Here is a 27,158-nt window from a genome sequence, read left to right on the forward strand (position 1 = left end):
CTATCTCTGTCCTGGTTTGGTTCCACGCTGGAGTAGATTCAACTGCATCTACATACTCCACGACATCTCCTTCCGCCCCTGCTGAAATGTCCCCATTTATATCTTCAAGGTCTTCAAGGTTCACATTTGCATCACTAAGTTCCAACTCAACTGGATCCAAGCCCCTTGGCCTAGCGGTAAAGGGTGCTGGATACTGCGTCCATCCTGGAGGTCTCGAGTTCGAACCCTGGGTGGCGTAATTTGTCTTTCCTCCTTGTTATAGGAGTTGATTTGTAATTTCCTCCTTCATATATATGATATAAATATATGAAGTTAATTTAAAAAAAAAAAAAAAAAGTTCCAACTCAACTGGATCAACTTGTATTTGGCTCCGAATGAAATTGTGCAGAATGAAGCATGCCATTATGAGACGCGTTTGTGTTGTGATCGGGTAGAAGCTGGCACTGCGTAATATCCCCCACCTCATCTTCAATACTGCAAAAGCACGTTCGATGATATTCCGCGCCATGGTGTGCCTCATGTTAAACATTTCTGTAGGGTTTTGGGGCTTATGCGCAGAAGGTCCCCACTCCTTCAAGTGACACCGGAAAAATTATTCATTTTATGTACAAATCACAAATAGACATCAAAAACGGGAATAACATAATAGAATTTAGTACAATCCTAATTACAATTAAACTGTAGAACCTGCACCAAATAAAACACCATATAATTCAAACCTAATCTCATTTGCATGTCTAATCAAATTGGGGGTCATTCATAGATGTTGCAGACAACAACCATCTACCCACGACGGAGAGCGTCGAGCTCGAATGTCTACGCAACAACAAAAATGGTTGGATTTACTGACCTGTATGGAGTTTTCTTTGCAGCTATGGCGTATTTGCTGCGTTTTTGCAGTGGCCTTCGAGCAACAATGAGGATGGAGAGAGAGGGTAAAAGGGGAAGAAGAGGGGGAGTCTTTTTCAAACAATGAAACTCTGTCTCACTAAACCTTCTTTTTTGGGGGTTAGAGTTACCAATTGAATATGGGTAGCTAACATTAATTTCAAACGGGCCGTGTTTTTTCAAACGGGCCGTGTTTTTTCAAACGGGCTTGATAAAAAACAACAAATGCAAACAAACGATGGTTAGAAAGGTCCACGTCAGCATTTTCCATCCTTTTCCTACTCTACTCATCTAATCAAATGAGCCCTAAAAATGAAGTTTGAACTTTTAATAATAGTCCATAAGTATTATGTTATTTTGATTAATTCTTAATCATCACAATATAATTTATTTAAATAGAGTAAATTTGAAATATAACAATTTCGTGTTGACGGGAACCCGATCAGCTGGGTTCGGGTACCCGCATCGGTTATTAGGGTACCCGTATTCATATACGGGTCGGGTATTGGGTGTGATATTTTAGAGATTTCGGGTTAGGTACCCAAATTTGCAGGCCTATGAGCACTAGTTTATAAATTATGAATGTTGGTAGTATGCACTTGATATTTTTTTGTATTTTTGGGTTTGCGGTGCTATCACTATCTGTTTGGGGTTGTTTTGCAATCTTAGCTCTGTTTTGTGCAAGTTAAAGGTAATTATTACAATGAGTCCTTGATAGCTCAAGCTGTTAGTTTTCGCAAGGAACTTTCCCTCCTCCTTGTGGTGTGTTTGTATTTGAATTTAATTTTTTTAATATGTAATTTAATTTATAATAGTTTTATGCAAAGATTAGAAGAAAGGGCAATGACCAGTGCCTTAATCATGAAGGCTCCTTGAGGTGGTTTTTCCGTCAGCAGCTTTTCTTGACGGTCAGGCAAGAGTGCGTGATGCCGATGGTCCAACGTTTGGATGTAGATACGAAGGCTGATTCTTTACTTGTCGGATAAAGATAGTGCCTCCATTCTGAAACATCCATATCTCTCTACATTCTGAAACATCCATACCTCAATACACAACTATGTAATCATTAGCAATCTAAAATTTCGAGTGGCTGCCTGCCAATTCTACAATGGAAGAAGATTGTTATGCATAGGCCTATGCATACTTAAGCATGTTTATGATCATTTTGATATTATCTGGTAGACTCAAGTGAGCTGGGAAACAGCTCTGACGAAGAATTTTTACTTTCTAAAGAGTCAAATGAAATGAAAGGTGGGTCAACAGCATTAAGCAGTGTGGCGATTGTGCCTTCTCCTCTTCTGCTGTGGAGATTAAAGGTTTTCCTTCTAGTTCATCCTAGACTGGCAGGGTAGAACCTGTTCGTTCTTGCATTTGGATATGGAAAGGGTTATTAGGAGGAATATATATTTGATTTTTTTGTTTGATTTCTGTATTTGTTTTACTTTTATTGCTGCGTTTTGGAGATGGTGAACAATTATTCTCAAAGAGATTCTGGCTTTGCTCCACTGCTGTCATAGAATCTGGTGTGGGTTTGGAATTTTTTTGCATTACAAAACTTACTCCTTAATGTAAGTGTATGCATCTATATGACATCTCTGGGCAATGGGATATGTATAAGGATCAACTATGTCCAGCTATCCATCTTAACAGTTTGACTGAACTTTTTGAGTGGTGTTGTAAGCTTCCTTACTCTAAGTAGTTACATTGGGTCTTATAAGTTGTAGATCTATTCCGAAGTAAGCTCATAAATTTGTAGGCATAAAATGGTCATGGAACTTGAACATGTTCACTAAGACAGTTTGGTATTTGGTCTGGTCAAAAGCTATGTAAACTTGCTAAGATCTGAAAAGTAGGTTTGGTCTTCCTTTCAAGAGATAGCAGGAAAATTTATTTATCTATTTCTTTTATGTCTCAAACATATAATTATGATGTTTTGGGAGTACCCTAACACCTCTGGAACTCAACATGCCATGCCTAGATTAGGTTTACTATATTGCTAAAGTGATAATAATGCATTGGCCGATTCAGATGGCTTGCACTTCTTTGGGAATATTATTTTGGTGTTTATGGATTATGCTTTATGCCACAGTCATTTTGCTTAATAACTCTTCTCTTTTGTATTCTTCTTGATTAGCTTGCCATCTCTAATCTATCTTTTTTGTATAGGCACTACTGTTTTTCATCTGGGGTTTCTGTTGTTTCAAGGTTAGTGTAATATCGTATCTGCTTATGGGTTTTAGTGCCCAATGCTTTGTTCTAGGCCTGATTGTTGTCCACAGATGATCAGTGTTTGTTTCTTCTATGTTCAGATTGAATGGGATTCAGTAATGAGAATGAGTGCAGACCTGCGAGATTTATTTTTATATGAGGCTTTCTTGTATTATAATCCTCTCCTTCTCGTGGTCAGTGATTTTTACATGGTTTAGTTCTTAACTTCTTATCTATATAGATTTAGTGATTGAATTGATATAATGCTTCGGTTATGATGCAGACTATGATGGTTTGGCTTTGGGGAATCAATTTATGGGTTTTTGCCCAGTCTAATATTGGATATGTGAAAATTTTTGACCTAGATCAGAGCCATCTAACTCACAGAGAGATATGGAAGGTATTCATATTAAACTATGAACTAAATATATTATATTTCAGGTTACCTCACTACAATTTCTTTAGCTGCTGTAAATCAGTATTCTAATTCGTCCAGAACTAAATTGTACGCTTCCATTCTGTTGGTGTTTGGTAACTTTTAAACCTTGTTGCATCATACTGGACTGTTCATGTTGGCTTGAATTTCCATCAGAATATTCTCCTTCAATTTATTTCTGATCTGATAAAGTTCAGAGTCTTTAGACTTTATGTAGGTATATTTGCAACTTCTCTTGTAGGGGCTTATGATTTACTGACAATAATTCCTTTCATGTGTCAGTGCGCTACATGGATGACAATCATTGTCCCAACTAGCATGACAGCATACCTGTATCTGTATTCTCATGGAGAAGTTTCGTTAGCGGCATCTCAACCAGTGTAATAGATGCTTCTTCTCCTAGAAAATATGTTGGTGCTTTATCATCTTCAGTTTCTTTGAAATGATTTTTTCATTATGCAGGATGGACTATAGTGAGCTCCTTTTATTTTACGAATACATGCAATAATTTACAATCTCATAAATTGTTATTCTACCTACATTATGCTTGTATCCTTTAAATTAAATCTCATGCACGTGATTAAACAACATTTGTTGAAAATTATGCTTCTTGTTTCAGATATCTTCATATTAAGATAATGATAATACTTAGGAAAGTACAGTGATTGCTGTAGATGAAAATAAGCACTGAATGCTACTGTAACGGGGAAAAGGTGGATGTTATACAATGATTGTATTTTTGCCTTTCAGTGGTGGTGAATATCACATGAGTTGTATTTATCTGCGGAGAACTCAGAAGATCTTTATATTAATATTATCATGTATCTGAGTGCAATCAGTGTCATCATTCTTGATGGTTCTTGGCTTGTTTATTATCTTCTTTTTTGACTAGCAATGACATCAACTGGGGACTGCCTTTCTTAGGACGACACCCTCTCTGTTCTGTGTGATGAAGTTTAGTAACATTTTATTGGCAACTGCAGGTGCTTTTGTATGCTGCTATCTTAATGACTCTCATATTTCCCTTTGATATCTTCTGTCTTTCATCTCGATTCTTTTTCCTGAGGACAGTTTGGCGAATAGTGTTTCCATTACAGGCAAGTTTTACCGCTTTGATAACTTAAGGACTTGTAAATCTAACCATCCACAGGATAGAAAAAAAAAGATGATAAACGTCCTTTATGTCCTTTCTTAATATATGACATGAAAAAAATTTATGTTACATGCATTGAGAAAGGCGGAGCAAGTGTGAGAAGGCATAAAGTTAAGATTTTGAGGTGCACGTTTATTGGTACTGGAATTTAGGCTTCACCTCTTTGTTAAGTCCTAATATTTCTAACAGTTTGTGCCTATTTCTCAAAGCCAGAAATTCATATCAGCCCTGCTATCATCTTTTTATGCAGCTAGCGATTGCTTAAAAGCTTGGTATTAGATTGGAGAGCTTCAATATAAAACTCTGCGATTGATGTGTTCATTATTATCTATCTTATTTCTAAGTCGAATAAACAAACCATAAGTTCCAAGTGAAACCTATGTTATTCATTTTCCACCCTTGCTTCCCTTGTAGATGTGAAATGTCCAAGCCTGACCAAAGTTTTCATGGAAACATATGTAGAAAACTAATATATAAATTTTAACCTTGAGCTGCATAAATTTCTGATCAGTTGTACTATTTTATACAGGCAATAACATTTGCTGATTTCTTTTTGGCTGACATATTTACCTCTATGTCAAAGGTATGCATCTGCTTGTTGTAATTCTTCTAATTGTTATCGTAATCCTGCAACCACGATAAATTCTGCAGCTTGTTTATATATTCTTCTCCCAAAATCTTTCCTCATCCCAAATTCCTTTGTTTCTCCTTGAGAAATTGTTGTTTTGAAAAATGATAGTTTCAGAATGCACTCAGTTATTTCGTTTCTTATCTGTTAGTGTGTTTAGTAGTAAGTTTAGACGTCCTCTTTTTGTCTTACCCTTCTGCTGAAGTAGGTGAGTATGTGATGGTTGAACATAAATGACACAATGACAATAAAATGTTTTACATCTCTAGGTGAGTACTTCTAGGTTTTACTGACTTTTTTAATCATTTCTCCAGAAAATACTGAAGATAAAGATTTGATTTATGATACTTGAACTCACTGTGAATCCAATATTCTTGATTGGATAAAATTGTAGTATATTTTAAAATTTGTCCTGTCAAGCTTTAATTCAATCCATGACACTGGAAAATGATGAATGGCCTCACTTTCTTGGAAGAACACCATTGTATGTGCTCCTGAGAAATAACCTAAAGTGTCTATCATTTATCAAGCTGTATGTTCCAATTGACTTACGATGGTTTTCTTGAAGTAATTTATATATTTTGGAAAAATAAACAATAAAAAGTAACAGTCACAGGAAGCTTCTTGGAGGATTTCCATCTTTATTGTGTTTCACTCTTGCCCCAAGTTAAAAGGTTGCAATCATGACTAATCTAATATGTTTCTTGAACTTTGTCTTCCCGTGCAGGTTTTCTCTGATCTGGAGCGTTCAGTTTGTAGAATGGTCCATCGGCAGGTTAATATTTTAATTACATGTCCTAGTTTACTGTTTATGTCAGTTAACGAGATGCCTTCAATTTCTACTTGCTTTTAGCTTACAAGAAGTTTAATAGTACTCCCTCTGTCCCATTATTTATGGCACATTTCTCTTGGGTACGAGTATCTAGAGCAGAGAAACGTGGCCTGAGGAATATATACTAGTATTATTTAAAGTTGTGTGAGACTGGATAATTAAGGTGCCTTTAAAAGGAAACATTGTGTGTTATGTGGGAAGACCTAAAAGGGAATACGTGCCATGAATAATGGGACGGATGAGGTAAATGGCAACCAAAATTACACACTTGATGCTACCAGAAATTTGTTTTTTCCCTTCATTTTTTTCAGCCATGTTGGGCATTGAGTTTATGGGAATTTTACTTTAATATCTTGGACTAGAGTTTTTGGTGAAACCCTATGATAAATTTTCTTACATACATGCAGGTTGCTACTATTGCATGGCTTGAGGCAGACTCTGTTTGTGGGAGTCACTCTGTCACAATACCAATAGCTCTTGTTTTGCCTTAAATTTTTCGTCTCTTCCAATGTCTTCGGCAGTAGAAGGACACGAGAAAAAACATCACTTCTAAATGGTAAGTTGATATCAGTTCCATTTAGTGAAAAGCCTATAAATTTAGGCGTGTTCTAGTCACAAATTATTTAATTAACTTGTGCTAATAAGTAACTTAAATCCTTCTGTTTCAGCTTTAAAGTACTCCATTCAACAGCAGTAGCAGTTATTTTTCTCTCAGCCCTCAAATATCATGTTTCCCCTGAAAAATGGACGAATATCTATCGCTCTCTGTGGCTATCATCGAGTGTATTGAACTCATTCTACTGGGACATTACGTGGGATTGGGACTTGAGGTATGTCATGAAAAACATCAAATTCTACATTTGATTCTTGACTTTCCAAGAAATGAAATTTGATAAACGGTCTCTGTTACTTTGAGCTGTTTCACAGGGGTTTTCAAGTTCAGCAAATCACACTCTGTTTATAGCAGTTACTGTTTCTGTTCTCCAGTGATAATACAATACAAGCGAGTTACGATTCTTATGATCCATGCTTGCAGGTGACGATTTGGGAGCAATCTAGTACTGCGATGCACGTGGACATACAAGTTGTCTGCCCATCTGCGCCACAACCACCTCACCTGTGTTTGCAATATCAGTAGTCCTCGAGAAGGAGGAGTCCAATAAAATGAACAACTCCAAATCAACTACTGCCTTGTCCATGCCTATTGAGGAACACAATTTGCTTGATTCCGACGCTCGCAATGTATATATAGAATGAGTTCCGCTTCTATCATCATCTGCCAAATTCTTACCAACTATACACTTTTTTTAGTGAAAAAGAGTTTACCCTTTTTGTTACTGACTGAAAATACTCCTATTAGTTTTGTCTTGCCTTAGATGCTTCGTTTACTAATTTGGAATAAAAATCTCAAAATTTGGTAAATCGATTAATTGGGTCGGTTAATCGAAACCAAAACAAGAAGAATATTGTTTTTTTCTCTAAAATTTCGTTTGAACCGGATCGCATACCGACGAATTGAAGACACGTATAAGTAACTTACTAGAAAGTAGAAACTATATACTATGACGATAAATACATTAATTATTTACCCATGTCGACTGTCGATGTATCTCTATATTTGGGGCGATGACGAACTACATACTTTACTAGTAATTTACAATGAGAGAGATGATATATATAGATAGATAGATACAAAAACAGACCCTTATCCTATCCACAAACTGCATAAGTAGCATCCTCTAAAAAAGATTAATAATAGTAGTAATTCTTTATTATTGTGACTGAAAATCTCATCTTATTATTAATTGAACAAGAAAGATGATACTGTCAATTTAGTTATAGAAGACCATCCATCCACTTATTTTGGTTACCACGACAACTCACTTTCAGTTTCAGGAATGTCAAGAGTACCTGTGAAAAGAGACAACTCTGATCTGTAAAATGTGGAATCACATAATGAAATTGAAAAGTCCTTGCACTTATTATTTCATCAAACATAAGGAGTGGTTGTCATCCTTCAACCAATCAAAAATCATCACTAAATCCCCCGTAATTATGTATGTCGCACAAAATTATTAATCAACAACTCCAGCAGAAATTATTCGAAACCACGATGATAGTTGATAGTATTATTGTTTTCTGGCATTTTGCCAAAAACAAATCTCTCTTCTTTCCTTTCTTATCTTCATTTCCATTCAAACCAAATCTTCTTCACACCAAACCTGTGGCCTCTGTTTCTCAGTAAACATTCTTCCTAATCTCACTCCGCATCTCTCTCAAAACAGCTCGTACATGCTGATTTTCCCGCCAAAGTTTGAATTTCGATTGAAAGTGTAGAAAATGGAGAAGTTGATGATGCGGAGAGAGGTTGGGAGTCCGGAGTCGGATGATATGGACTTCAAGGACGTGTTCGGGGGCCCACCGCGGCGATTCTCGATGCAGGAAGTGAGAGAGAGGCACAGCTTTGGGGAGCCGTCATCGTCGGCGTGGGAGAAGCCGGTGTTCGGAGAGGAGAAGAGGCGGCAGAGGGGGCCTGATTTCTTCGACGACATATTCAAAGGCTCCCCGAGGAGGAGTGATCGTGATGGGTCGAGCCCCGGTTCGAGGATCATGAGCCCTTTCTCACCTAAACCTGACGCTTTAGCCTCCTCTCTCCCTGCCCACCTCAGGTTTTTTACTTAAATTAATCCAGACGTTTCTTTTTGGTACGATATTTAAGAAAATGAAGTTTAGTTAGTTAATGGACAAAGAATAAATATGAGAAATGATAAAGTGGGTTGCGTTAAAGATAGAACCATTCTTAAGTGTAGAACCTAGAACTCTACATATTTTATTCATTGGATGAGGAAAAAATGACGGTCAAGATTAAAAATCATACATATTAGACTATGTTTTCACGACATTCCGGACTCAACATGTGAAAAAACTCACATGTTGATGGAAGAATGAATGAAACGAAGAAGAGTCTATGCATGCTTTATTTTTTCACTTATCTGCATTCACCCATTAATAATAGTTTTGGTTGTAATGGGAAGTTGTTGTGCAAATCAACACCATTGGATTAAAAGATCTAACGACCTCCGTTTGGCATTTGTTCTACGTTTAAGAATGGTTCTACGTTTAAGAATGGTTCTATCTTGATCACAATCCATGATAAAGTAGTTAAGTGAACATGAAAAAAATTAGCAGAAAAAATAAAGTAAGCGAAATTAAAAAAGGGTTTATTTTTATTAAATGGTTTATTTAGGTCGGAATATCCCAAAAAGGAAAACAGTAGTTAGTTTAAAGGGTCAATACAATTTGTCAAATTGTTTCATTTTTAGTCAGGAGAATTTGTTAGTCAGTTCCATATTTTATGAGTGCTATATTTGATGCACATTCTTGATAAGAAAGATGGATGGATCTTGATTGAGTGTGTCACAATATTCCAGTTTGCCTCCAAAGATGGATTTGCCAACCTTTGGATCCCAGAGTCATGGGCAAAACAAGGTGGATGGAGGTGGTAATGGACTGAGCTCATGGAGTCCTTTCTCTAGATTCTCAAATGAGGCAAGTGGGAAGCTTGGTGACATGATGAGAGACGAAGCTGAGCCCGTGAGTCCCCCCCAAAGGCCACTATCCGATGATGAAGCTGAGGGTTCCCTGTTGTCTGATCAAGATCAGAAGGACACGGATACGAAAACCATTGACAGCATTGGAAATCACTTTCACTTCTCTATCTACAAATGGGCAGGCAGAGGAGCTCCAATGCTGATGCCTCTCGTCCTTCGGAATAACTTGAGATCAAAAGATGGTGTCAAATACGAAGTCTCTGCTGCTGCAGAGCCCGAGCCCTTGAGATCAGAACGTGCACATGATGTCAAGAGCAGACGAGAGAAGAAACAGCATGCTTTTGAAGCGTTTTATGAGTCGAAACCTAACACAAGTGTAAAGGAGGAACAACTGAAATCAGTTGATGAAGTTGACAAGAAAGTCCATGTGAAGATAAGTGAAGGTCTCAACTCTTTTCATATGAATGTTTCATCAGCATGGATTGATTGATCTAGTTTATGTTTGTAACACAATTTTCGTTTCCAGAAATTAAGGATGAGAAAGCAAGAGCTCAGCCAGTTGCTGCAGAGCCCGAGCCCTTGAGATCAGAACGTGTCAAGAGCAGACGAGAGAAGAAACAAGAGCGAGATCATGTGTTTGAAGTGTTTTATGAACCAAAATCAAACACAAGTGTAAAGGAAGAACAGCTGAAATCAGTTGATCAAGTTGAAAAGAAAGTCCATGTGAAGATGAGTGAAGGTCTCAACTCTCTTCATATGAATGTTTCATCAGCATGGATTGATTGATCTGTTTTATGTTTGTAACTCAACTTTCATTGCAGAAATTAAGGATGAGAAAGCTAGAGCTCAGCCGGTTGATGGTGGCAGCAAGAAAGCGAAGGAAAAGGGGGGGAACGGAGTGGACTCGAACAATGCAAAAGCCGAGAAAGCTACAAAGTTGGGAGCAACTACTGAGGGGAAAAGTGGTGCAGCCAAGGGAAAGGTGAAGGATTTTGTTCAGATCTTCAACCAGGATGCTGATTTAAGACCTGAAGCTGATGCTCGAGGGAGTCGGAGATGGGGAAATGTAGGGAGTGAGGCGAGTTCGAATCAAGCAAAAGTTCAAGAAAAAATAGATGTGGATAAGAAACCAGATGCTCCTTTCAAGGTACTTGCTACAATCCATTTTTTAGTACAAAGATTACATTTTCTTCATGGATGCTCTGATCCTTGTTGTGATTTTTAGGAGGCTGAAAATTTAGAGAGAAACGAAGCGCAACAGTTCTCTCCACGGAGAATTTCACGTAGTGCTCGTTCATCGAGTAGACTACGAAAATCATTTTCAGCAGGTCAGTTACTCAATCATTTTCAGACTACTAATGGAAGATCAGAATCACAAATCAACCATAAATTCTTTGATCTGTTTTATCTGTTTCTGTTTTCTTTTCAAGTTTTGTGGATTTACATAACATATAAAAGCGTCTTGTTTTACAAGTTCCTATCTCTCTAGGGTCGCTTCGCGAGGATTTAAGGATGCCACGAGAGAAACTAGACGATCCTTTGGAAGACACGTTTGAGGTATACGACATATTTGTTGTTCACTGAATGGATAACATAATAATTCTGTTGTATAGTTTTGATCCTACGTCGTTGCATGGTTCAACAGGTACAGGAATTACCTGATGACAACGAAGCTGATGCACCGGACGAAAGCTCTGAGGAAACCAAAGTAAGTAATGCACTCAACATTCATATGAATCAATGCATATGCTTTCAAAAAAATGGAATGTTGAGCCTCCAAACATGTATGCAGGCTATAGATGCCAAGATTCGGCAGTGGTCAGCCGGAAAGAAAGGAAACATCCGCTCTCTGCTCTCGACTCTGCAATACGTAATCTCCAATCTTCGTTAAGTGATTTAACTGGAAAAATATTTATGTGCTAAGACGAAGTTTTGTAGGTTCTGTGGGCTGAGAGTGGATGGAAGCCGGTTCCCCTAGTGGATCTGATCGAGTCGACTTCTGTAAAGAGGGCGTATCAGAAAGCTCTACTCCGGCTGCATCCGGATAAGCTGCAGCAGAAAGGAGCTGCTTTTCAACACAAGTACATTGCAGAAAAGGTTTTCGACATTCTTCAGGTAATTTCAGACAAGGTTTAGTGATGTATTGAAATTAAAAATGATGTGTAATTTTGTTTTGATTGTTAATGTAGGAAGCATGGGACCATTTCAACACTTGCTCATCCTTAGGTTTATAGTGAGTCAAGATCAAGAACACAGAGAAATGAGCAGTCAGTTTCAAGAGATGTAAATATCTTTTTAACAGAGAAAAAGAGGTATACATAAAACATTGGATCTTACAGAGCAGCAATGTCACACTTCCCATTTTTATTTTTGTCCATTGAAAATATTTTGTGTCATTTTACTTTGATTTTTAGAAATGGTTGTAGTTAGATAAAGATTAAGAAGATTTCTTGAAAATTGTATGGATGTTGCAATATATATATGGAGTATATATATATTTTTCAATATTTTCATGCCATTTATAACAAAAAATGCTTATATTTCATGGTTTGTTGTTTCAATGCTGGTTTTGGGAAACAAAGTCATAGCTAATTTTGGCCAAGTTGACTAGGCATTCAGGTGGTGTCGGGGTATTGACCGACCCCACCCTCAGGCCGCGGATATAAAGGTCGCCAAATTCCATTAGATTCAGTTTTAAAGTTGCGTTGATTCCATGATGACTTTCGTTCTTCATCCTGTCCATTGTCAGCGATGGTTGCTGCATTGCTTTACTTTGTGATGTGGGCGACGGTCGCTGTATTTTCCACTATATTTATGGTCGCCAGAGCGATTGAAACCAGCAAATCTGGAGCACCAGCCGCGACAATATGCAAAAATAATCAGAGACAAATCTGGATGCGTCGCTCTTCACTTCACGAAGAAGCACGATTTCAAGGAGACGTATAGTTGCAGATCATTGCCGCTTGGTCGAAACTGAAGGCTTGGTTACTCATATCTATAGAAACTGGTACTGTGCTGTTATTTGTTGAACTTGTATTGCTTTCTTGGAGATCCCCTGCTGCTATGTAGAAATCCTTGATTTGATGGCTATCAAAGTTATGCAAAACTGGATTTTTTTGTTATGGTGCGTAACATTTGATCATATGATACAATCTTGGATTTTTGGATTTGAATGTTTTGTGAATAATCGAGTGAGAAATGGTATTATGTGACTAATTTACTTGACAGCTTCAAGGCAAGAAATTTACAGAACACAGAAATACTGAAGTTTAGGAATTCTCAACAAGATTTGTGTAGCTGTCTTGTAATTCCAAGTAAAGCATTGTCACATAAAACAATCATATTGTAAGTCGATGGTAATGAAAATCCCTCGGCAACTTCACAGGTAACATAGTAAACTTAGCCAATCATCTCAACATTCACCTATCTTATAAGCGAATTTCTCTAGATGCTCGCAAATATGTCAACATACCAAAGCCATTGCTCCAATTTTCCCTTCTGTTAACCCAATCTTGCTTCTCGTTGCAGTACCTAAAATGTAGCAAAAGATTGATTTCGTAAGCGCTACCAGTTAAACTAAAAATAATTTCCAAAATGAATGAAGAAAAGAAATGAAGCACATGTTAGAACGACATTTGTTTCTATTAAATGATCGATGACATAGACAACCGTGCAAGCGATGATTAGAAAAGATTTTGAACAAGCATCAATCAGGATACTACTTGTTTTTTGGACTTCACAGACAGGAATGACTTTCTTATTTAGCTTACAGCCATAGCTTCCCTCTTCTTTATCAGCAAACGTAACTTTATTCCCTCAAAGAACAAGAAAAAAAAAGCATATGCTCACTATCAGAACAGATCCTATACCTTTGTTTCTTCAGGGACTATTAAAGAGAAAAAGATCAAGTATTGTCTTTCAATAAAATTACTAACAGTTGGACTTCGATTTCATTATGTAGCAGAACTCAAGTACACTAATTGAAGTCTTCATACACTTAATTTGTAGTATCATTTAAATTCAGGGTCCCTGCTTAGACAGCCTTCCACATTAATTTCAACTCCACAAAGTTTTCATTGTTAGGGATGCAAGAAAGCATTACAAATTTACAATCATCAGTCCCAAAGGATGAACCTAGTCACAATATGCACAGAGCGAACATGTGCCTTAATTGTGTTGCGACCAAGTCTTACTGTTAAGTATTGCCAAAATCATAAATTCATGATGATAAACACCCATTAAATGAAGTGATATACAGCAGTACAGAGAAGTACTATTCACATGTTTATTAAGGTGATACCTCTTCAGCAAATTTAATCAAAATAGTTGTTCTGGGTCGGTGCTGCCCATCCACAGGCACAAAATGAGCTGTTACAACAGCCGGAAAACCAGCGTTATCCAAGACCCCCTTCAAAATAGGAAAAATCACTTAAATCACCCACTAGCATAAAATAAATAAAATTTGAAAAGCTTTGTCCAATGCAGTATGTACCCTCACAATTCCAGCAACAAATGCTCCACAGTTGAAGGCACCCATATCTTTGGGAATTGAAATAAATCTACCATACAACTTCCCAAGTCAGCAAGATATTGCAGGGAGTAAAGGAAATCTTGCATGATATAATGAAAACTAGCATAATAAAATAACCTGTTGACAAGAAGCTCCTTCTCACTGATCATGTACTCATCCTCATGCTCGGTACCTTTCTCAAGAGAGTCAGCAACCTGGTGTTGATACGACGTTAAAATCAAAGCAACTATGGGATTGTGTTGGTTAGGGCCAAAACACTAAACTAAGTTGCACTACTCATTTGATGTAGCACCCTGGCCCTAAGAGAAGCCCATTGTGCCATCATATCACAGCTGGGCCCATGGGAGTTACATACAAGGATCAAAAGACCAAACTAAATTGCATTACTCTACATTTACGAAAAGGGAAAACAATGTCCCAGTAATTAACATATTTGTACAATGTCCCAGTAATTAACATATTTGTATGGTTCAAGAGTGACACTTCACCCATCTTATACACGAAATGCTGAACCAATTTTATGCCAATGCTCATCAACCATGTCAAAATGTTGTAGACTTGTAGTTAAGGAAGTTTAATTTTTCACGAGTCATTTAATTTAATCCATTTTAAGATAGAATTTTCTTAAAGAACACTGTTAAAATCATTGTTTTTGGATACAAACTAGATATTCCCTAGAATACGACTAGCATTCATGTTAAATTGTAGTCACACTCAAAGATGTCATATCCTTTTTCCAGTGGATATTTTGGAACCCTACTAAGGGATAAGAATAATATCTCTGACAAAAGTGTTACCAATGCAAAGGCTACTCCCATATTCCTCATCAATGATCTACCATGAGCCATGCCAATAAATATAAAAAGTATACTCGTGGAAGAGTATGAGACCAAAACAAAACATAAGACTAATAGTAAGAATGGCGTTGTCTCAACCTTTCCAAACAACACTTTCCATACTGTGCTGTGTATGAAAGACAGAATACCCAATAGCCGTGTCTCCCTCCTGTTACCCTAGAGCATTGGAATAAAGTAAAACAATTAATACATTTGACAGATAAAAAAAATCTTAAACTCTCATTTTTTTGACAAGTGAAAACTGGTTTGCAATATATGAGATGATGAAGGGCAAAAGAAATTTAAGAATTTTTTTTATCAGGTCATCTCTAGATGAAGAAGAACTTTAGCACATGAAAATCAAGAGATAAAACAATGTGAGCAGTAACGGGTATGCAGAAGTTGCACTGTGTTCCTTGGAAGAGTATAAACATGCTTGCAGGAAATTTCCAACCTTCTCTCTATGACAAAGCAATTCCAGAACCCTGGCTCCAACAGCATAGCCGGCATCCTCTAACCTGATCCAGACGTAGTGTAAACATCAAATCTGGATTTGAAAGAAAAGATTCCAGCAAAGATGTTTAGTGACAATATATACTAAATTTTAAATCCTCTAAAGATTTTTAATCCATTGACATCAAAATAATGTGAGCAGTAGATATATTATGCTCTATAGCAATGATCATCATATTGGAGGTTAACTGAAAAAAATTGATCAACAACTACTACCTTCTTTCTAACTCTGCTATGTTGTCAACTTGAATCTGATTGTACTGAACGAGCTCCGAAAACAGGAAGGCGAACGCACTCAAACTGACCTGCAGCAAATCGTTTACTCGTCGAGTCAATCGTGACCTAATTCAATGAGGACTAATCCTGCCTCCCCCAATTTAACACAGCAGATTTAATAAATAGACCGTCTTCACAAAATATTCAGCCATAGACATGAATTCGTCACTCCAATCAACTACCATTACGAAGTAATTAAACGAATAAAAGCTTTGATCGATGACCTTTATCTCAATTTCAAGAAATTGATCAAATTTATAAGCTTTGCAATAGGATTACCTCTTGTTTCCCTTTACCAATGGGTCTATCTAGCACGTTTGCATATTGCTTCGCTTTGCCAACCCCTATCATTTCTCCTTCCAACTATTATGCAATTTCGCAGTAATTGATGTGTATTCGAATCATAGGAGCTAGTAATCGCCGATATGCTCAGTGTCGACTGAGAGTTTGCGTTTCAGGCTTGCTGCAGTTGCGCGACTGGCTTTAGACGACAACGTTTCGATCTCCCTTATATTTCTTTTTTGACTAAAGTCTCAATTTGATCCTTAACGTATTGCATTTTTTTTATTTTGGTCCAAAACATTATCTTTTGAATTATTGATCCCTCATATTTGAAATCGGATCACATTTGGTCCATTTTGGACGGTTCCGTCAAATTTTGGACGGTTTTAATTACCGGGTCACAAATCCGTCACTAACTGGGAGAAACTGATCCGTCACTAATCCGTCACCAACTGACAAAAGTGGGTAGTCGAGCTACTCCAGAGGTTGTATCGTTTGCCATTTTAGCCTCTTCTACTGTCTTTGCAATACTAACAATATGAGTCATGCTCTCTATCGGGCTAATTCTCTCCCCCTTAAAGATGAAGCCACATCGCATTTTCCAAATTTGCCAGAAGCCTACTCCATATACCGTGCGCCATTTGACTCCACTTCCTAACAAGATTTTTGAGCTAATATTTTGAATAATCCAATCGGCCACATTTAAGGCCACATAAAAAAATCCAACCTCTCCTCCATATCTCATCAGTCATTCCCATATTCTTTTCGCGTGGGTGCAATCTCGTAGCATATGTAGGGCAGTCTCCTCTTCACAACCACACATGCTACACATAGCCGACGGAGAAATATGTCTTCTTGCTCTCTCTGCATTTGTTAGGACCCCATTATTTAGGCGACAACGTTTCGATCTCACTTATATTTCTTTTTTGACTAAAGTCCCAATTTGATCCTTAACATATTGCATTTTTTTTATTTTGGTCCAAAACATTATCTTTTGAATTATTGGTCCCTCATATTTGAAATCGGATCACATTTGGTCCATTTTGGACGGTTCCGTCAAATTTTGGACAGTTTTAATTACCGGGTCACAAATCCGTCACTAACTGGGAGAAACTGATCCGTCACTAATCCGTCACCAACTGACAAAAGTGGGTAGCGAGCTACTCCAGAGGTTGTATCGTTTGCCATTTTAGCCTCTTCTACTGTCTTTGCAATACTAACAATATGAGTCATGCTCTCTATCGGGCTAATTCTCTCCCCCTTAAAGATGAAGCCACATCGCATTTTCCAAATTTGCCAGAAGCCTACTCCATATACCGTGCGCCATTTGACTCCACTTCCTAACAAGATTTTTGAGCTAATATTTTGAATAATCCAATCGGCCACATTTAAGGCCACATAAAAAAATCCAACCTCTCCTCCATATCTCATCAGTCATTCCCATATTCTTTTCGCGTGGGTGCAATCTCGTAGCATATGTAGGGCAGTCTCCTCTTCACAACCACACATGCTACACATAGCCGACGGAGAAATATGTCTTCTTGCTCTCTCTGCATTTGTTAGGACCCCATTATTTAGGAGTAGCCAAAAAAAAAGTTTTAATCCTTTGTGGCTCGTACCAGTTCCAAATTCTCTTCCATGGTAAGAAGGTTTGTGACCTCTGTCCTTCCACCAGAACATCATAAGCAGATTTGATAGAAAACATCCCAGATGATGAAAAGCCCCAAAACACTTCGTCTTTCTCATGCTCTGCTCCCGGCGGCATAATAGCAGCTATCAGATCAAGCACCGATTCAGGCAACAAGTAACTGAATTTAGACCATGCCCAAGTTGAATCTTCAACAAAAAAAAATCCACTGTCCTATACAACAAGTGATCAGGTATACGTTGGATAGCTACTTCAGAAAGTGGTCCCATGCAGAGCTGGAACCCACCGTTGATTCCAAAATTGAACACTGCTCCCCTTGCCTAACGCCCAAACCAAATTCCTACGCATAGTATCCCAAGAGCTGCAAATTAATCTCCAAAAAGGTGTACAAGAAGCTGGAGCAATAGGATCAAAACCCAAAAGTGGATCAAACTTATATTTAGAGCATAATAGAGTTGCCCATAATGACATTGGTTGTTTGAAGATCTCCCAACACGCCTTCATTCCAAAGGCAAAATTAACTAGGCTTAACTTTCGAAGGCCAAGACTACCCTCCTCCTTAGGTCGCGACACCTTGCTTCATGCGACCTTGCTCAATCGTTGGTTGCTCCTATCGCTCCCCCATATAAATTCTCTAATTTCCTTTGCCATCTCAGCACACACACCCACAGGCAGCTTGGAAGTTTGCATCGCATATAGCGACATAGTGCTTAATACTACTTGAGCCAGAGTGATTCTTCCAGCTAAAGAAAGTTGTGCAATATTCCAGTTTGCTATCTTCGCCTTCATCTTATCTAAAATACGAGCATATGTGAGCTTGCTAACTTTCCGGTACAGGAGAGGAACACCAAGGCATTGCCCTAAATCATTAACTACCCGCACTCCAAGCAGATTTTTAATTATTCTACGCTTTTCACTGTAGATGTTCTTAGAAAAAAAATAAGCTTGTCTTTGCAGTACTAACCTTCATCCCCGAACTTCCACAAAACTCCTCTAGTACATTTGAGAAGGCCTTAGCCGTTCTAACATCAGCCTGCCCAAAATGTAAAAGATCGTCTGCAAAGAAAAGATGTGTTAGGGATGGTCCATTCTTACCAAACATAAATGGACTTCATTCTCCCACCTTTACTGCATGCTCAATCCCATGAGCTAATCTCTCCATACAAAGCACAAATAAATAGGGCAAGAGCGGGCACCCTTGTCTAAGTCCTCTAGACGGCTTAAATGATTCTGTTAAGTTCCTATTCCAAAGCAGCTACATTGAACTAGTAGAGACACACTTCATAATCATATCCACAAGAGCAGCAAGCAACTTAGCTTCATTAAGAGTATCAAAGAGAAATGCCCAACTGACCCGATCGTAGGCTTTTTCGAGGTCCACCTTTAGAGCCATCGTACCTGTTTTACCAGACTTATTCCTCATAGAATGAATAGCCTCTTGTGCAATTACAATATTATCAAAAATATGTCTACCAGCCACACAACTAGATTGAGTCGTGCCAATAATCAGAGGCATGAGCTGCTTCAGTCTATTAGCAATTGTCTTTGTTGCCAACTTGTAGATCACGCTACACAAAGCTATGGGGCGAAATTAAGTCAAACTATTTGGAGCTTCCACTTTCGGGATGAGGCAAATCATAGTTCTATTAAGTCTTATCATCCATCAATTCTCCCTCTAGAATGCCCAGAACCTCAACACAAATATCTTTTCCAACGGTTTCCCAATGCCTCTGGTAATAACCTGCTTGAAACCCATCCACTCCCGGGGCTTTCCAAGGCTTCATAGCAAAAAGAGCATCCTTGACATCACTGGGTCTGAAAGGTAAACTAGTTCTCGCTGCTATGCTTTGGTCAATGGAGGGAAAACAATCTCGATGCATATACAATGGCATGTGAAAATCTGTCTCCCTGATACTAAACTTACTAGATAGTATTATAACCTCTAATTTAAAAATTAATTATATTTTCATCTATGATCTAAAATTAATCTCTAGATATAAACTTGCTAGTTTCTTTCTTGATAAATTTCATTTTTTTATCAAAATATTTCAATTATATTTTCTCTTTTTATTTTATCAATTTTACAATTGACTGTCTTTCACTACTAATATCATTTTCTGTGGACTACAGTCTATAAGTACTTTCTACAAGTTCAAGTTAAATATAAACCATAAATAAAAATAATTAAATTTCGGTGAAAGTTCAGATAAATAAGTGAGTACTCCATATAATTAACCGTTTTAATCTGAAGTGGGAGTGGAAATAGCAAGAAGTGGAGTGGCAGTAATAACTTTCTCATCCTGACTCACTATGACGGTGACGGACAATGCCACGAAACTCCCGTGCTTTGTCTCTTCATTACATTTATATAAATAATCTCAATCAAAAACTCACTTATAATTCCTGCAATCTCGGATCACCTAACTCGAAACACATAATATAATTTCGAAATTGTAATAGTTTTGTGGTTATTTAAATCGGAATTGCAGCAATGGACAGCTCCGGTAAGCGTCATCCTGTGTGTATTTGATGAATGTTTAGTGTGGGTTTAGGCTGATTAAATTCGTGTTATTTGGTGATTAGTTTAGTTAATTCTCTGCCTGAAGATGATTGAGTTATATATTCTGTGGTTTAATTTTTCACATAGTTATGTTTTTGTAGGGATTATTGTGTGGAGTTATGAGTTTTTTAAACGAGGAGTTTGAATTTTGTTACCATTTTTTAGTTAAATTATTGCGAATTATTTGTACTCGGAAGGTTGATGAATGGAGGTGGAAAAAGGGGTGTAAAGTGCTGCTTCAGGGGACAAGGATGGAGATGCTTAATTGAGATTGATTAATAGGATTTATTGTGCTCCAAAGATGAAAAAGGAAAAAACTAGTGGTTCTTAATTTTTGTAGTGGCCATCGAAATTGAACTGATTTGGTGAGGTGATTGTTGTGGTAAATGTAGGGGGCCATCCGGAGGCAATGGTACCGCCAGTTGAGGGTGTAGCAGGAGGTGGGACAGCGTATGGATGGGGCGAAAGTGGCATACAAGATCCAAATTTGTTGAGGACCTCCATTGATCCCCTGAAAGTTCATTCGTCCGAGTTAGTTCATACCTGGTGCATGCCAAGCACAGCGAATGTCGGCCCACAAGACATGCCTCGTACATTGGAGCCCGTAAGTTTAAACGAGCTTTACCTTTTAGAGCTAAGGGTTAACTGTTGTTCTCCATTTGTAGTTTTTGTTGTTATATCCTCTAGATTGGTTGTGTGATTTGTATCCAATGTGAGTTCGTAGATTCAGGAGAATCTGACGTATGTGGGTGAATAGATTGAAGGCCATAAGATGTGCATGCAAATACTGTATTGCATCAAATATGAAGGGTATCTATATCAAAATTGGCGCTTCTTTTGTTTTGTTCCATATTATATGCATAATCTTAGGTGATTCCTACAAGGACACTGATTCTGCACAAATCAGCTTATCTCCTTCTCTCTGACACTGTTTTTGTTGAAGATATCTCTTTTAGCAGCAAGAAATGAGAGGGAGAATTTCCAGATAGCTATACGTCCAAAAGTTTCTTGGGCCGGATCTACTGTGGCTGGAACCGTGCAGATGCAATGTACGGATCTGTGCTCCACTTCTGGTGATAGGTTTGTCTTTTAAATATAGTACAAATTTTGTTCTCTTATACTATTATAAATTAGAAAATTGAGGAGGCTAATGTTTTTGGATACATCATACATGCAGATTGATAGTTGGTGAGTCGTTGAAAGTGAGGCATGTTGTACCAATCTTGGGTGTTCCCGATGCCCTTGTGCCGCTTGAAGTACCCGTGTCTCAACTGAACCTTCTTCCTGGGTACTGAACAAATCGAAATTCATTCCGTCTGAAGTCTGAACTAAGTCTATGACCCTCAAAACATCTTGATATCCTTGCAGAGAAACAACGGCAGTCTATGTTTCAATCGATGTCCCGGAATTCCAGCCCCCTGGTCAGTATGAAGGGGAATTCATAATTACTGCTACACGAGCTGACACACAGTAATCATCTGATTGTATTTCTTTGTAATTCATATAGTGTGAAATTTGTGCATATTCACTTATGTTATCTGCTCTTCGTGATTCTGTGTTGTTACAGATCTACTGTACAGTCCCCAAACAAAGCTGAGAGGAATCACATGTACCAAGAATTATTAAATTGTCTTGATTTTCTGGAGCCAATTGATGGAAAGCCACTGGATGAAGTGGTGGGTTCCTTGGTTTTTTGTCAGCTGAGAGATTAATCTTGAAATTATATAGATGTTCCTGCAGGCTGCTAATAGATCAATTTCTTATTAAATTATAGGCAGAGAGAGTGAAATGTGCATCTTCTTCTTTGAGAAAAATGCTTGAAATGCCATCATTTTCGGATCTTTATCTAGATAATGGTTCAGGTGATATGATGGAGGAGGATGCCATTTCAAACTTTTCAATACGAGTGAAGATGAGTTTAACAGTCTGGGATTTCATTCTTCCAGTCACACCTTCTCTTCCAGCTGTTATTGGTGTATCCTTGTTGTTTGGCTGATCATCTGTTCCAAGTGTAGTTGAATTATCTATTTGACAGTTTGTCAAAGTTGATCTCAGTAATCTCTTTCCCGTGGTTTCAGTATCTATTGAACAGATCTGGATCCTATGGTGCGAAATTCAACCTTATGTTCTGTTGTTACTATTCCATCCGGAATAATAGTATGCAATTCTCCACTTTGACAATCCTTGCCCTTTTTACCCTTCCTCGTAATAGTTTCTATAAATTATCTCATAAGTTGGCCACTGTTTGCACTTATTGCCTACTGAACTGAAGTGAAGGACGGTGAATTCCTTAATGATAGATAGATATCCGATACGGTGATTGAGGACCGGTTCGGTGTTGAGCATGGAAGTAGCCAGTGGTACGAGGCACTGGATGAGCATTTTCAGTGGCTGCTTCAATATAAAATCAGCCCATACTTCTGCAGATGGCGTGAAGGAATGCGAGTTCTGACTTACACCTGTCCATGGCCAGGTAAACAAGAAGAAGTTTTAGGTCACTATAATAAAGTGATAATGTACCTCTACAACAATTAAGTTATCAGTCGAGTATAATTGTAGCATCTGCTTTTCACCGTTTGCAAATATTTTATGAGGATATCAAAGTATGACTAATCCATTACTACATTCCTACTCTGTTTTCCACTTATTAAATTTCTCTGATTTTGGCATGCTGTATTCATGTCCTTGTTCGTGCAGCTGATCATCCGAAATCAGACGAGTATCTGTCTAACCCCAGGCTTGCAGCATATGCTGTACCAGATAGTCCGGTAGTCTCCTGGTATATATTTTACTTGCCCCTTGGCTAAGTGTATCCTGCTCTTTCTGTTTCTTAATTTGATTATTTCATATTTGCTTCTTACTGTGCGTTAGTGGCGATACAGCAAAGAACTTTCTGCAAAGAGAAGTGGAGCTATTACGAACAAAGAATCATTGGAGGAAGGCCTACTTCTATCTGTGGGATGAGGTGAGGACATGGGAGTGATATGTCTGAACATGCATATTTCTTGAAAAAATTTAGGAGATTTTTTTACGATATGTATTGATAGCAATAGCTGAAGGAAATAGGGTGTAACTGACTTCTGCTTATCTCATTCGCTGGGTAGAAATAACATACTTGGCAAGCTGAAAAATGTGCTCTTGTTCAATCATCCAGGATTAAACCTTACCAAATTCTAGCATACAAGAGCAATATATGTATTCAAATATTTTTGAATCTGTTGACTTCTCTACCTTATAGAAACTATTCTTCCTCTGAAATAAATATTATAATATTACCCTGTAACTGATTGATGGCACGCCCTTCTTTCTTGTTTCTATCCCTCCAGCCACTCAACCTCGAGCATTATGAAGCTATTCGTAACATGGCAAGTGAGATCCAAGCTTACGCACCTGATGCCCGTATTATGACAACTTATTATTGTGGTGAGTGTTTTCCTTTTAACTTGAGGAATTTGATAGTTGACCTCCATGTGTGTATATCTGAACTTGATGTTAAACTTGCTGGAAAAATGAAATTTTTTTTGAGCAAACTGGCATTGACTCGATCCTGCGGTGCCTATGAGTTCATAGTAATCAGTTCAAAAAATTTATTGTTCATGTATCCACCTACAAATATTTCTTGATGAGTTATAGGTAACAGAAGAAATCGCACACGTGTGAATCCGGAGATTGAATAGCTTCTTCTTGACATTGCATCATGAACATCTATTAGAACTACTTGACTATAATACAAAGTTAAGTAACTTCAGAGATGCTTTGTATAATGGAACGGAAATCAGTGGGGAATGGGATGCTGATAGGAACGGAATGACAAACCTTGGGTGATTCCTATGCTTGATATGCACAAGGAATACGAAAGAATGGAATCATGATTGTTGCATTATCATAGGATTGATATGTTACATGTAAAATTGATTGACATCTTTGTATAACAATATAATTCAGTGGAACTGCATGGCAGCCTATCACATGTCTGAGCATATCTGCCTGGAACTGGAGATCATATATCGCCTAATCTGAGAGAGAGAGAGTGTGTGTTCATAGATGCATGACTTGATATTACCTATGGCTGCTGTCAAATCATAAAACTGTAAAGATAAGACTAGGAAGGGTCTAATACCATGGCTTCAGGAATGAATGGCTATTCCCACTATATTAGGTATGGTGATTCCTAAGAAATATTATAGTACCCAACAAAATAAGTAGGATGGAGGTAGGAATGATCATTCTATCCCATCTTCCATTCCATCATACCAAGCACCTTCTTAGTGATTAAGGCAGCAGAACTGCATTACTTCATTTCATGTAACACATTGGTTTGTTACGACTGATCCTTGGATGCCTTACTTCAATCTTGAAGGAGGTATTTATGGAGAATTAAAAGAATCCTAAATGACTAAGATTCTGCAAGATAAACCTAAAGATATCCTATGCTGGAAATAATAATTAAACCTAAAGATAGCAACTACTACTGAAACTGAGCTCCTACTGATAAGGACTTTGAATAAATCTACTAACAAATCAAATCTAAAAGATAACAGTGGCTATTCTTCCGAATGTTCCACTCTCATTTTTGTTTCTTGTTAATTCAGGTCCAAGTGATGCACCCTTAGCCTCAAATAACTTTGAATCTTTTATTAAAGTTCCAGAGTTTCTTCGTCCTCACAATCAAATATATTGCACAAGGTACTAAATCTTTCAACCTCTTTCTTCTAGGTTTAGTTTTAAGCAAATCAGCTAAGTGCATTTATGACTGCAACTGAATCTGAACCATTCATCTGAAGTTTCTATATCTTCTAAACTTCCGAATGGTGAAATATGCATTTTATCTTCTCCATACAACTTTATTTTTAAATTTACACATGTGAATATGTTAATGAAAAATATGGTAGAGTGGGCTTGAGATTGCTGATTTTGACTTCTTTTTTCAACAATAGTATAGACTTATGGGTAGAAGGTCATTTTCCCTTGCAGTGAATGGGTGATTGGAAATCGCGAAGATCTGGCAAAGGATATCATAGCAGAAATACAACCTGAAAATGGCGAGGTAATGCAGTTTAAACGCCTAGGAAATAATGCTCTTCTACCCCCAACACTTAAGTTTATGGGGTCGTATTCCTCACTATACTTATACCGACATGTAAATAAAACTAATTCCTAATATATGTATCGACGCCTTTATACAGGAGTGGTGGACTTATGTATGCATGGGGCCGGCAGATCCTCATCCTAATTGGCATTTGGGGATGCGAGGCACCCAGCATCGTGCTGTAATGTGGCGAGTATGGAAAGAAGGCGGAACCGGTTTCCTCTACTGGGGTGCTAATTGCTATGAGAAGGCATCAGTTCCTAGTGCTGAGGTAACTTGATATTGTACAGGATATGAAGTCGATGTCCTTCCATGGTTTTTAATAGGGATGTCAATCGGGCCAGCCCACCGGGTTTCGGGCCAACCCTATTCGGGTTGCTGGTCAATCGGGTGCGGGCTAATCGGGTTGTTATTTTTTCGGGTTATAAAAGTTCAGCCCTAACCCTAAAAGCTCGGGTTTCGGGCTAGCCCATCGGGTTAATCGGGTTGCTACCGATAAAATTAACATGCGATCAATCCAATAAATAATGGTGAAAATTAGTTATATTTATAAAATGTAAAATATTTAATTATGATAAATTTGAGATATATGCGTAAACTCAAATATTAACATGATCAAATACTAATATTTGAGATTTATGCAACATAAAACATAAACATCAAGAAATTTTAAAGCATGTTTAGAAATTTAAATATATTTTTTTAGTGAATTTGAAGTTTCTAATTCTCTATTATTATATTAATAAAAACTTAATATATAATTTATATATTTAATATATAAAATGGAAGTTATTTTTTCAGTAATCTGTATTATAAAATAATCAATGAAGTGTCGAATTAGAGTCAAACAAATAGAACAATATAAATTTTATCGGGTTTTCGGGCCAGCCCATCGGGTTTTCGGGTCTGGCCCTAACGGGTTGCGGGTTAATCGGGTGCGGGCTAATCGGGCTGTAATTTTATCGGGCTGGAAATTTTCAGCCCTAACCCTATAAATTTGGCGGGCTATTCGGGTCAACCCACGGGTTACGGGCTAAATTGACATCCCTAGTTTTTAATCACCTGTCGCATCTTTGACACTCTTCTTTCATACCTTTTTCCAGATTAAGTTTCGGCGTGGCCTCCCTCCAGGTGATGGAGTCTTATATTACCCGGGGCAAGTCTTCTCGTCTTCAGCTGAACCCGTTGCCTCTTTACGACTTGAGCGGCTTTTAAGTGGTTTGCAGGTAACTTCATTGAGAATTCCATATATTTTCCTGTTTGGCATCGTGCTTACGTGTTTTGTGAAGTTGAATATCCGTAAAAATGAAAAGATTTTGTGTGCCTTAGGACCATACAATTCAGATTCTTCCATTCCATTAATTCAGTCATCTGTTTGGCATGGTCCAGGACATTGAGTATCTGAAACTCTACTCTTCGAGATTTGGGCGAGAAGAAGGGCTTCAGCTGTTGGAGAAAACAGGCATGTATTTAGGTCCAGAGAGGTATACCAATGAGCACATGCCAATAGATGTGATGAGGGGTGAAGTTTTCAGGACATGCCGCTCTGATTGTAACTTCTAAATTCTGTAGCATCTTTCTGTCATACGAGAATACTTTTTTGTTCCATCTTATGTTCATTCAGATTCTGAATCTTACTCTACTTTTTTGTTTCATCTTATGTTTTTTTTAAGATTCTCAATCTTAAACTTACTTTTAGTATATTTTACTTTGATCTTTGATAGTAA

At 37.7% G+C, this 27,158-nt stretch overlaps 3 protein-coding genes and 1 pseudogene across 6 annotated transcripts; 3 read left to right on the top strand and 1 right to left on the bottom strand.

Moving 5' to 3' along the window:
- The first annotated feature begins 1,518 nt into the window (after positions 1 to 1,518).
- On the top strand, positions 1,519 to 7,520 carry LOC121753227 (annotated as a pseudogene).
- A 700-nt stretch (positions 7,521 to 8,220) lies between these two features.
- On the top strand, positions 8,221 to 12,863 carry LOC121753236 (J domain-containing protein required for chloroplast accumulation response 1-like). Of its 3 annotated transcripts, XR_006040365.1 has the most exons (12): positions 8,221 to 8,814; positions 9,577 to 10,139; positions 10,223 to 10,435; positions 10,518 to 10,843; positions 10,922 to 11,024; positions 11,186 to 11,253; positions 11,342 to 11,404; positions 11,489 to 11,566; positions 11,635 to 11,811; positions 11,886 to 12,008; positions 12,279 to 12,364; positions 12,446 to 12,863. XR_006040365.1 is itself a non-coding variant. In XM_042148451.1 (10 exons), the coding sequence occupies exons 1-10, from the start codon at positions 8,486 to 8,488 to the stop codon at positions 11,928 to 11,930; spliced, it is 1,965 nt and encodes a 654-aa protein (XP_042004385.1). In that variant the 5' UTR covers positions 8,221 to 8,485; the 3' UTR covers positions 11,931 to 12,201. The 3 variants fall into 3 exon arrangements, 1 of the variants encoding a protein (XP_042004385.1); XR_006040367.1 differs by lacking the exon at positions 12,279 to 12,364; XM_042148451.1 differs by lacking the exons at positions 12,279 to 12,364; positions 12,446 to 12,863 and having other exon boundaries at positions 11,886 to 12,201.
- Positions 12,864 to 12,939: 76 nt separating this feature from the next.
- On the bottom strand, positions 12,940 to 16,338 carry LOC121753248 (trafficking protein particle complex subunit 5-like). The gene is made up of 8 exons (XM_042148470.1): positions 16,132 to 16,338; positions 15,793 to 15,881; positions 15,518 to 15,581; positions 15,163 to 15,240; positions 14,345 to 14,421; positions 14,189 to 14,255; positions 13,997 to 14,104; positions 12,940 to 13,227 (listed from the first exon to the last, which is right to left on the bottom strand). The coding sequence occupies exons 1-8, from the start codon at positions 16,201 to 16,203 to the stop codon at positions 13,198 to 13,200; spliced, it is 585 nt and encodes a 194-aa protein (XP_042004404.1). The 5' UTR covers positions 16,204 to 16,338; the 3' UTR covers positions 12,940 to 13,197.
- A 3,750-nt stretch (positions 16,339 to 20,088) lies between these two features.
- On the top strand, positions 20,089 to 27,086 carry LOC121753256. 2 transcript variants are annotated; one of them, XM_042148482.1, is made up of 16 exons: positions 20,089 to 20,286; positions 20,735 to 20,946; positions 21,286 to 21,422; positions 21,520 to 21,630; positions 21,711 to 21,812; positions 21,910 to 22,018; positions 22,117 to 22,317; positions 22,647 to 22,815; positions 23,040 to 23,121; positions 23,214 to 23,307; positions 23,669 to 23,765; positions 24,935 to 25,028; positions 25,317 to 25,389; positions 25,529 to 25,702; positions 26,535 to 26,657; positions 26,821 to 27,086. In XM_042148482.1, exons 1-16 carry the CDS (start codon positions 20,274 to 20,276, stop codon positions 26,992 to 26,994), a joined length of 1,965 nt encoding a protein of 654 aa, XP_042004416.1. In that variant the 5' UTR covers positions 20,089 to 20,273; the 3' UTR covers positions 26,995 to 27,086. The 2 variants fall into 2 exon arrangements, with proteins under 2 accessions (XP_042004416.1, XP_042004425.1); XM_042148491.1 differs by lacking the exon at positions 20,089 to 20,286 and having other exon boundaries at positions 20,817 to 20,946; positions 21,067 to 21,422.
- Positions 27,087 to 27,158: the final 72 nt, after the last annotated feature.

This window comes from Salvia splendens, chromosome 1 (assembly GCF_004379255.2).
Source record: "Salvia splendens isolate huo1 chromosome 1, SspV2, whole genome shotgun sequence".
Classification (NCBI taxonomy): domain Eukaryota; kingdom Viridiplantae; phylum Streptophyta; class Magnoliopsida; order Lamiales; family Lamiaceae; genus Salvia; species Salvia splendens.